General features: G+C 35.0%; 3 protein-coding genes across 5 annotated transcripts; 2 read left to right on the plus strand and 1 right to left on the minus strand.

Moving 5' to 3' along the window:
* Window positions 1-1977: 1977 nt before the first annotated feature.
* LOC120072786 (auxin-responsive protein SAUR71-like) lies at window positions 1978-3970 on the plus strand. Its single transcript, XM_039025281.1, has one exon. It carries the CDS (start codon window positions 3512-3514, stop codon window positions 3887-3889), a length of 378 nt encoding a protein of 125 aa, XP_038881209.1. The 5' UTR covers window positions 1978-3511; the 3' UTR covers window positions 3890-3970.
* Window positions 3956-5709, minus strand: LOC120072785 (thylakoid lumenal 15.0 kDa protein 2, chloroplastic). The gene is made up of 6 exons (XM_039025280.1): window positions 5337-5709; window positions 5033-5136; window positions 4851-4941; window positions 4554-4622; window positions 4375-4484; window positions 3956-4252 (listed from the first exon to the last, which is right to left on the minus strand). The coding sequence occupies exons 1-6, from the start codon at window positions 5554-5556 to the stop codon at window positions 4160-4162; spliced, it is 687 nt and encodes a 228-aa protein (XP_038881208.1). The 5' UTR covers window positions 5557-5709; the 3' UTR covers window positions 3956-4159.
* Window positions 5710-7016: 1307 nt separating this feature from the next.
* Window positions 7017-11132, plus strand: LOC120073354 (transcription initiation factor TFIID subunit 8). 3 transcript variants are annotated; one of them, XR_005480740.1, is made up of 2 exons: window positions 7017-10038; window positions 10712-11132. XR_005480740.1 is itself a non-coding variant. In XM_039026149.1 (2 exons), exon 1 carries the CDS (start codon window positions 7641-7643, stop codon window positions 8718-8720), a length of 1080 nt encoding a protein of 359 aa, XP_038882077.1. In that variant the 5' UTR covers window positions 7017-7640; the 3' UTR covers window positions 8721-8756; window positions 8863-11132. The 3 variants fall into 3 exon arrangements, 1 of the variants encoding a protein (XP_038882077.1); XR_005480739.1 differs by having other exon boundaries at window positions 7017-9310; window positions 9631-11132; XM_039026149.1 differs by having other exon boundaries at window positions 7017-8756; window positions 8863-11132.
* The last annotated feature ends 290 nt before the right edge of the window (window positions 11133-11422 follow it).

The raw sequence follows: 11422 nt of genomic DNA on the forward strand, positions 1-11422 counted from the left end.
AATATGAATACTTTAACTTAATGTAGAGACATAAAAGTTGATCAAGTTTTAGTATATAGCCAAAATGGTTTATAAGTATATGGATGAGATTGGGTACCTCATCCTGGTAATACTATTGGATACGGCACACTTTGTATACTGATACAAATAATGTGATCCCAAAATCATTCATGTAGAGACATGCGAGTGAGGGCATCCTATGTAAAGGATGTTTGCATAAGACCGGACCTCGAAATAGTCACTTTTCTTTATAACGACCGTTTACTATTAAAATTGACTATTTCAAATTTGATGACCTAGGGTAACTCAATCTTAATCCTAAGCTAACTATGAACTCTTGTTTATTTAGGATTATCCTTTGATCTGCATAAGTGAGAGTAGTCCAACAACACTACTCAATAAGCCTCCCATTTTGAGGATAAGACCAGATAGATAGATGGGGGCATAGTCCTACAAGATGGAATTCACTCCTACCCAATTTATGGTTAGCAGACAGGTTGTTCTCTTAAGTACTGATTCCTGGTTTTGAACAATCGAACCCCGCCCTCTCATGATCGAGAGGGTCATGGTTTGTTTAAATAGAGGTTCAGTTGGAGCTTAAGGAGCAAGATGTATTTACAGGGGTAAAACGGTAATTTTAACCTAGCTGTAAATATGAACAACTTGTGAATGATCGACTTATTGATTATTGTTAAAGTGGACAGGAATGTATCTACAGTGAGGAGAGTGCAACTATCAAGCTATAGTGGTGTGTCTCGATAGTTAACGAATATTAATTAACTCGGTCTAAAAAGTTTAGACAATTAATCTCAAATCGTTATGATATGTAGGTCCATAAGATCTCTCTACTAGCTCGTAAAATTATATCTTGATTAGTAAATTGCACGGATTTGAAATGTTCAAATTCAAAATTAGAGTTTTGAAATTGAAGTGTTCAAATTCAATTAGGGTTTTGACTGATTATATTTGATATAATTAAAAACGTTTAATTTTGTTAAAATTGAACGAAATCGAAGAATTTTTAAATATTGATTCAAATATTAATTAACATGAATAGGATTCATGTATAAATTAGGTGTTTAATTAATTTAATATTTGATATTAAATTATTAATTAATTAATTAATTAAATTTGTTTAATTAATTATTTAAATAAATTTTTTTTTTTCAATTTTTGAAATTGAAATTGAAATTTCTTTTTTCATTAAATTTAATTTTAGTGTAAATTAGAATTAATTTGAAAAAATGACTAATTTGAAAAAATGAAAATAAAAATTTGTAAAAGAAAAAAAAAAAAAGCAAGTTAGTGGATTAATCCCTTAATAAACACCTAGACCACTTATAATCAGCTTCTTGAGATGTCAATATGCTGAAAATTGAAGTACTTGCATGATAAACCTACTTAAATACATATGAATTGATCAGATTTAATCTTCATGCAAGTCGAAACTCTAGAAGCTCTCAAACCCTTCTCTTCCTCTCCACCTAATTGAGTTGACTCTGAGATTCCACCTCTCAATCCAAGTTAGAGGATAGTAAGGAAGATCATTGTGGTGGTACTCTATCAATCTGAAGATTCAATTCGTGAAGAAAAACCGAAATTGCTGAATTTCAACAAAGGTATTGTGTCCTTAAAACCCTTTCCTTTGAAATTTATTTTCAATCATGCTTTTAAACTTAAATTAAATATAATTAGAATACTTATTAATTCTAGTTTCTTTCCTTGCATGCTTATTTCTCTATCATCCTAAACATATCTATTTTCTCTGGATTGTACTCACCATAACAAAAACTAAAGTACGAATATCTCACTTTAGTTACAACAATCAAACCTGGGATAATGCTGAAGATAACAATGGAAAAAAAAAATCACTCAAAACTCACAAATTTGAACAAATGTCAGTATTTTTGGAGCCCCATCAATATTAAACACATGTTTTTACATTCCTTAAATGCACAAGCAAATATTTTGATTCACAAATTGTCAAATGAAAGTTACACTGATTCAAGTTTAAGGTAAAAAGGTAAAAATTGCAGCACTATAAAGTACAATTTGATGAAATCAAAAGATTGGATGAAAATTGATACACACACTCTATTAAGTTCAAGGTGGAAGAAAAAAACACACAATATTTTCCCAGTTCTGAATTTAAAAGAAAATTCATGGAAGTCCTGGAATTTCTTTCTTTCTAAAAACTGTACTTTGGCAATGGTACCTTCCTTACGGGACTAGGCGTCGGTAGTCCAATATTCAACACCCTGCGTTAAACCTACGACTTGAAGACTGTAAGACTAAGAGTAAGGCACCGATATTGTAAGAAAATTTCTTGGTCAACAGAAGGGTGTCGGTCGTTCAAAATGTTGGACTCTTCTAAATCTCCTCCACACTGCATTAAATGCAGTGATTGCAATGGAAAAACCAAGCTCCAGCATCTGATTCCCATTTCCGTTCTAAGATCCTCATCATTTTGATCTCATAAGATTTATCCGAACTTCTCATAATTGTTGAAGATCCCACATTAGAAAAATCAAAAAACCCCATAATCTTTATAAGTAGATGGACTACTTCTCTCATTGTCGGTTAGTTGTGAAATGGAGCTTCATGTTTTCTAATAACACTATATTAGGAATGAAGACCGTCCAAGTATGTCTATAATAGTATGATATTATCCACTTTAAATATAAGTTTACGTGACTTTATTTTAGTTTCTTCACCCAAAAGACCCCTAACAAATTTTGAAAAATTACTCTTTTTTTTTTGTTCTAGATTTTCCTTATGACGAATCTCATCCCATCATAAGATTTCTCTGATCTCCCGACACTTGTTGAGGATCCCACATTCAAGGGACCCCACAATTTTCTAAGATAGATGGATTGCTTATCTCATTGTTGATTGATTGTGAGATGGAACTCTATATTATCTAGTCACGCACTCTTAGGAACGAAGACACTCTACATACCTGCATAACAATATGATATTATCCACTTTAAACATAAGCCTACTTGATTTTGTTTTTAGTTTCACCCAAAAGACTTCCCTGATTTTCAGAAACTAAAAAACAGAAATCATATAGTTATCAGGAACAATAATTTACAACTTTACTGTGTCAAGTAACATGTCTTTTTGGGTTGAAATTTTGGAAGTTACGGATTTTCCTTTTTTTTTCCCCACAGATAAAAGACCAGCATCTAAGTTATCAAATCTCATCCTAAATTGTCTAGTTTCTGTTTAAGAACCTAACGCTGACTATCATTTTTCTGAGACAGAAAAGTTATCTGACCTAGTCAGCATTAAATGGTATGTTGATGCTACCCACATGGAATGGTTCAGACATGGCCCTCCCAGAAGCTTCGGTGCAATTTCTGATGTACGTCCCTAACTTGATATAAGATCCGTCCCAGCTCTCATTTGGCTCTATCCGAATCCTCGAGTTCACATAAGTATTTGTTTACCACTCGAAATAGTGGGAACAAAAGGAAAATATTAACACAGGTTTCAACAATTCGTCCTGATGATGCTAAAGTTATTCATCGCTCTGCTCCAAAAGAGCCTCTCTCCACTGCTATCTAAAGAATCTAAACCCGAAAGTTTTGACGAAGAATTCGAAGCAGCACTTACAGTACCAAAAGACGTGGAAGAAGGCCATTTTGTGGTATTTGCAGTTGATGGTGATGAGAGAAAGAGGTTTGTCATTAATTTGGAGTTCTTGTCTAACCCTGAATTCTTAAGGCTATTGGAGCTGGCAAAGGAAGAATATGGATTCCAACAAAAGGGAGCTCTAACAGTCCCTTGTCCGCCTGAGGAACTACAGAAGATTGTCGAAGAAAGAAGAAAACAAAAAAGTGGGGAGTGGATTGCATCTAGTGTTCATATCATCACTAGCTATTAGGCAACTACAAAATGCACCTCCTTCTTTTTTTCTTCTTCGTTTCTGCACAGTTGAAATACAAATGTCTACACAATTATCAAATTCGTTTATAACTTCTTGTCACTATTGCCATTTTTTTTTTCGAGTAATAGACATACACTACGTTCTTGAATGAGGAAAACATTTAAGACGTGCAGGTTGCAACAAGAGAAGGCTATATATTATGTATCACTATCAGAATATCCAAATCTAGTTTATAATACGTACAAAATTCTTCGACGCTGTAAGCTGTTACTTTATCTCAGAACAGTTATTTGGGCCGACGGGTTCTCTCAAGCAATTAGATATTGCCATGACAGCTGATTCAATAGATGCATCTTCACCCTGTTTAAGTCACCAGAGTGATCATATGAGATGATGATCATGACCATATTTTACTGACCAGTGCCCATAGCAAAAGCTCACAACAGTAACTGTTATACAGAAGTATCGATTGGAGATGTTACCTTCTCTTTCCAATAAAATATGTTTCCATACTTTCCAGCCAAACGGCTCCAAAAGCTCCTTGGAATGTCTAAATCGACCGTCGCTCCGACATTGAAGTTCAATATGTTACCTGTATGAAGATATCAATCAATGCCATCACAGGCATAGGTGAAGAAAAGTATACTAACGCTGTTCATACCAAATGTAGGATCGGCAACAAACACGATTGTTCTATCATCCACTTTCCAAAAATCTTTGATTGCCAGCCCTGTAAAAATCATTAAATTGATTGTTTCTGCTGATTAGATTAGTGGTTATCTAACTGAATAAGCTTGACATGTGTGTGTGTGAGAAACTTTCACGTCGTGAAGTATCAATAAATCAAAGTTACACATTCGATGTTCTAGTTAGATCACGCAATAGATAATAATAATACGTAGAACAAAAGAATATTATACAAGTTTCTGAAAGACAGACGATAAAACACAGAACAAACCTGGTGTCAAAGGATAATTTTGGGCCAAAACTCGCAATTTATATCCAGTATCCTTCTCAATATTAGCAATTTCTTGTTTGAGTCTAATTTCCTGTTCACAGAAAATCAAAATCAGCAATGGCCGTTTGATCATGAATCAACTACCCAAAATTATATCAGAGAAGGAAGCCAATCAACCACACCTGGCCATCAGATAGAAACCCAGCGACATCAATGACAGAAGTGAACTCCTTGGGAAGCAATTCTGGTTTGTTAACCCCAACTTTGGCATCAGCAAATCCAACTCCTACGAGGCACGCTCACTGAATTACTGTTCGCATTTCATTAAAGTATGAAATTTCTATAGTAAGGTAGAGTCAAATCCTCCGATAAACAAACGAGTATCTATATCCAATTTTATAACCTAAACATTCAAGCTCGAAACATTCTAACCGAATTGAACATTAATTTTCCATATAAACGATGATAATTGGCAAGAATGATTACCGGAGAGAGCTATGCCGAGCGCTAGAGCCCCAGAGAACGCGAAACTCAGAGATTTTTTAGGGAAATGAAGAAGCCAGTTGCTGAAATCAGTACATTTTTGGGAGGGAAATGAAAATGATGGCGGAGAGAAGCGAAATGATGATCTGAAAACCGGCGGTGAAGGTCTGAAAAATGAGAGAGATGGAGATGGAAGGTGATGATGAAGATGCATAAACGCCATTATTGAATTCTTCTGGATTGTCGTTGCTGTGTTTGTGCCATTGATTTTGGATGGAATTAGTGTTCTAGAAAGCGAGATTGGAGGGAAGAGACGGTTCTGGATGATCTAATGGATAGGGAAATCGGGCATGGCATTAATTTGCAACGTCTTTTGTACGGCGGCTCCTTCTCTCTATATATATTGCTTGGTTAGTGTGAAATTACAAAATCGACTCTGTTTAATTGCAACTTCTATTTCATTTATTAATCGCTATTTTATTTTTAAATTGAGATAGGGCTGTGAAAAAGGCATCAAGCTGTGATGGCCTACCCAACACGAGGCGATTGTGAGTGAAAAAATTGATAAACATCGGGACGTTGAATTGAAATTTCAACTATTTTAATTCATTCATCATGCTTTTATTTTAAAATTGGGAGAATACTTTGAAAAATGCATTGGACTGAGACGAGCTTTCCTACTACGAGACGGTATTGAATAGAAAAAATTATGAAAAAAATGATATCGCATTGGACCATATCACCAGGTCAAAGGACAAATCACTGTTGGACTGAAAAAGTACATCCAGACCGTGATGTCACTTAAAAAGCTGAAAATACATTATGACGCAAGTATAATGTTACATTTCATACGTTTGTAGATGGACAAATAAAAAAAATATAAAATCATATGCGAGTGGATCATCCATACAAAAAAACTCATGAAAAAAATCAACAAGCAACTAGAGTGAGTAAAGTGAGTCATAGAGTATCGGAACACATACACAATAGGTTGATTTAGTAATATTATTCCATGATAATGCAAGTAAAAAGTCATAAAACGTAAATTTTAAAAGTATTGATCATATTTTGTTTGGTTATTGTCAAATGGGTGATTAGTACAATTATTTCTTAATTTACATGTTAATTACTCAATCATTTACTTAAAAAATACTCTTAAAATTTGTAGCATTTCCTTTTTGTCTATAAACGTTTAAAAATTTATTAGTCTGTTAGAAGAAAGTTAAGATCGAAACAAGAACCAACTTTAAGATCTAAAATATTATCTATACTTTAAAAAGTATTTAATAGGTTCAAATTTTTTAATATATAAATATATATAGATTGTTTTTAAGTATAGAAAATTGAACCATAATATTTACAAAACATAACAAAATTTTAAAACTATTAGTAACATTGATAGACATTGATAGAAGTCTATTAGTGTAATTTTGTTGTATCTTATAAATATTTTCAACCGTTTTACTATTTGAAATAATTTTATATTTAGTATTATGAAACTTTCATTTTAAAGGCTAAATTTGTAATTTGCTAGTTGACCCAACAAAGTCCTTTTAACGGTTGGACTGGAGAAGCTTAGTGGGCCTTTGAAAAAGGCCCAAAATCAAAATAATTCGGACAAACTCCGTAAAAGATATAAAAAAATATAACAATTGCTTTGACGCCCTATAAATAAACGCATCACCGCATCTCGGTCATTCATCGATCTCGTTTTTTCATGCTTTTTTTTCCCCCATTTTTTTCCACAAAAATTTCCTTCCTCTTCGATCTCTATCTGCAAGGGTCTTACCGAGGTTTATCCATTTTTCTCCATCAATGTTCTTTCACCATTTGTGTTTGAATTCTTGGATTCCCTCCATGTCGCTGACCTTTCTGTAAACCCTAACGATCTTCTTCTTAGGGTTTCAATCTCGTTTCTTCATCCTGGTGTATCCTCGGTTTCGAATTCTCTGTATCGATTGTAGATTTCATATCACGTATCGAAAATCTCGGGGGAGTTCCTGCATTTCGTGGCAAATTTTGGAGCTTCTTGAGGCTTACAGGTTCTGTTTGGAGCTAATTTTATTTGAAATTTCTGACGGACCTGTTTCTGCAATTACGGGTTTCAGTGGGAGGAAATATTGTTTTCCCGCGTACTTTAAAGAAACTATTGGGATGTTCTTCAATTTATTATGAATAGAATAGAATAGAATGAGAGTTGCTCCACATCACAGATGAGGTTTGGTTGGAAGATGGTTGATTATGGCGGTTAATAATGGGGTGAATCTCGCAGTCCCAGTAAGACCTAAATGACACGAGGATTTGAATATGAGCCATGGAGGTGGGAACATTACGAGAGAGAATGAAAACCAGGTGGATCATATTAGGAAAACTGGAGCTGATGATTTCGGACGAGAGGTGTCGAAGATTGCAGCAGCACAGATATGCCAGAGTTTGGGATTTCAGGGATCGAAGGAGTCTGCTATGGACACGCTTGCGGAAATTGTAATAGTATATCTTAGTGATTTGGGAAAGATGACGAGTTTCTATTCTAACTTAGCTGGTAGAACTGAGTGTAATGTGTTTGACATTGTTAGAGGACTTAAAGATTTAGAAGCACCAGGGTCTCATCAAGATGGTGAGGTTAGCCGTTGTCTTGCAGGTTCACGTATAATTCAAGAAATTTTTGAGTATGTGAATTCGGTGCAAGAAATTCCATTTGCTCAGCCAGTACCGCGGTTTCCTATTATTAAGAGCTGCAAGGTACTGCCAAGTTTCATTCAAATGAGGGAAACACCTCCTAGCAAGCATATACCCAATTGGCTACCTGCTTTTCCTGATCCCCACACTTACATTTATACGCCGGTGTGGAATAAGAGGATGACAGACCCTCGCACTGACAAGATTGAGCAAGCAAGGCAGAGGAGAAAGGCAGAGAAGTCATTGTTAAGTCTGCAGCAGCGATTAGTAGTTAATACTGGCAATCTAGAGGAAGAAGTACTTAGTTTGGATAGTAACACATCCCATGATACAGAATTGCAACCGAGGGAAAATGCTGTTTCTGTGGTCAAATCTCCTCTTAAACATTCAGATAATATGTTTGATGATAGCAGTTCTGTGTTAGAGGCATTTGCTCCAGCCATAGAAGCTGTTAAAGGGAGTGGTTTTTATGATGACGAAGACGGTGAGAAGAAGGCTATTCCCATTGTTAGGTCTGCTGTTCAGTTTAAGTTTAAAACTGGGAAGAAGCTTCTTGGTGATTCTTTGGATTTGAACATTCAAAAGAAAGGAATGGGTAGGACAGTGTCCTTTGTTGGACGGGACGATGAAAGGGATGATAAGAAACGAAGAGCTGAATACATTCTTAGACAGTCTGTGGAGAATCCGCAAGAACTCAATCAGTTGTGAATAAATATATTGACTGGCGTTCATAATTTAATCTAGGTATTTGGTATTAGCTGGTGCAATTGTTGCTTTAGTTTACAACATATCTTCCTTGTAGTACGGCCATTCTTGTAATTTACATTGAGTTCCTTGTATTTCCACTCAGGAATTTTTCAGAGACGCAAATGCTTGTGAAAAATTTATTGAGAAGGTTTCACGTCTCTTTTCATCTCTCACATTGTGATTTGAACTGTTTGTTCTGTTGTTAAGTTGTGATATTGAAGCTTTTGCTCCTTGATTTGTGAACTTCCCTCTGGGAGTATCAATCAAGTTCTAATGCAGGTGTAAGAGGTATGCCCCCTTGCTTTGTTAATTAAGATAAGAGTGCCGTCCAGCAATACTTCTTTGTTTTTTTAATAATTTAGACATTTGTACTGCCACTTTTCTTGATACTCGAATACTGTCATACTGCTGACAAGAAAGGAAGCCCATAACGTTTTATGCAAATGAATAAATTGGCTTGATCATGTTATTTGTGCTTTATGAACTAAATTTGCTCAGGATATGTAGATGATCACTCCTTTTATTGGGCTCTGGCGTGCGGATCAAACCAGGTGGATTTTAATCTCCCTTTGAGCAGAACTCCATTGTTCCTTAGAACTCCATTCTTCCTTTTATTTGTAGGATTAAATATGATTCTGTTGGTTGGAATATGGACAATGATTTGAACAGGTTGTAAATACTTTTTTCTAAAATGGTCAATGATACGTGAAACAAAAATGAACGTTCATATTAGCAGTTACTCAACCTACGTGACCACTCAATCACCTTTATATGTGAGACTGACTTTTGGGGTAGAATTCTTTGACTAACTTTATGCAGATGCTTAGAACGCTTTTCTAGTTAAACACAAATTCCTTCTTTGCACTTGCAGCATGAAATAAGTGGAAGAAGAGGTTGGTCAACTCAATCTTAAGGAAACCAAGAATCCACTGGGTTTGTTTTTGCAAGGTAAGTACTGGTAAGTTTCCATTCTTCACAAATTCTGGATTGGTCATATCTTCTTGTCGTCGGATCTGATTCCCTGCTTGAAGTTAAAGGCCATATTCTTCCTTGTTTTCTTCATGGCAAAGACATGATAAGATATTCATTTCTCTATTTTAGTGCGTTCAGATTGATTTGAGCTTTTTGTGACTTAGATTCGCCAAATATCTTTTGCTCTAGGAAACCTAGTGACCGTTTTTGAATGGTTTGGTTTGTCTTTTAGAGTAAATTGTTAGGCTGCAGGTGAAGAAAGAAAGTAAACCGCCTCAGACCTGCATCATGAAAGAAGAAAGATGAGGTAATGAATGTACTTTGTAAATGCATGGGGAGTTTAAATAGGTGGAAACTGAATCCTTAGCACATTTGTTCAGAAAAAAATGGCTGAAATGAGCTTTGGTTGTCGAAGTCAGTAAGATCTCGCTTCTCACATATGCGTGTATATTATTATTTTTCTTCTTACTGTAATGCTTAAATATTTTGTGTTTGCAAATTGGAAGCATCTTTTATATTCCTTTTGATAGGGTCTCTTTTGTATATAGCTTTGGATATTTCATTTATTCGATGAAGCCGTTTTTTATCAAAAATGTATCTGTATATGTGTGTGTATATATGCATTCTTCTTCCACATCTAGTCATAGGACCATTCTAATTGTTGTCTGGAAATTGATCATTGATGTCTCATTGTTGTCTGGAAAGAGATTATTGATTGAATTATTGAATATTGGATGAGGAAAGCATTTGATACACAACTTTCAGAAGGTCCCCATGCAAGTGCAAGCAAGAAATAACACGTCGCAAATAGTACATGTATATGGAAAAAGTTCTGTTTTACAAATTTTTCTGTTTTAATTGTTCACAGCTTTTACAATTCGCATTTCTCTTCCTCCATTCATCAAGCTGCCCCCTCCATTTTGCTAATGCTTTGCTATCTAGATCCTTTACCCTGCTGGAATGAACTTGTGTCTTTGTAGGGCAAACACCAAGCTTTACCTAGACAACTTGAGACAAAATAAGCTTATAGAAATGTTTCTCGAACTGGGACCATCATAACGATACACTGCTGTTGCGGTCAAGCTTGTCGATCATACTGAATGATGCCGAGCTGACTGTTGGGAAGTTTAAGTTTGGCCTTGGTGTGCAAACCCTATGCGTCATCTTCCCAAGATTCAAGTATGCAATATTTTGATTCTGAATTCTTATGACTTCAGGCCGATGATATGTAACTAATTTTAGTTTTCTTGTCGGTGGAGATGAGCTTGCCTGGTGATTATAGTGATTGATTTTTGTCTTAAAAACCAATGAGAAATGTACTTTGATTTTAGGGATATTCTCATTGATATTTCTATGGCTTATACGTGCCTGCAGATGACAATTAAACACGTTTGCTTGTAACCTTAAGTTTCACTTTAAGTTGTTTGTGTGTCTGAAGTTTACTTGGTTGATATGTGCTTAAAGTATATTTCTTAAATCTACTTGATCAGTTGATTGAAGTAAAAGCACTTAGTTACTTGAGAGAGTAGGTATTTGTGGAACTCATCAAGCTAGGGCATTGAGTAATTTTAGAGAAAAAGTTATTCATGTCGTTTGTCTGTTTATTTTGACAAATGCATATTAGAGATAAGATAATTGTGGCATTTACGTTGAGAGATGTTGTGCATGAATTAGAGAACAAACTATAAACG

The sequence above is a fragment of the Benincasa hispida genome, chromosome 3 (genome assembly GCF_009727055.1).
Source record: "Benincasa hispida cultivar B227 chromosome 3, ASM972705v1, whole genome shotgun sequence".
Lineage (NCBI taxonomy): Eukaryota > Viridiplantae > Streptophyta > Magnoliopsida > Cucurbitales > Cucurbitaceae > Benincasa > Benincasa hispida.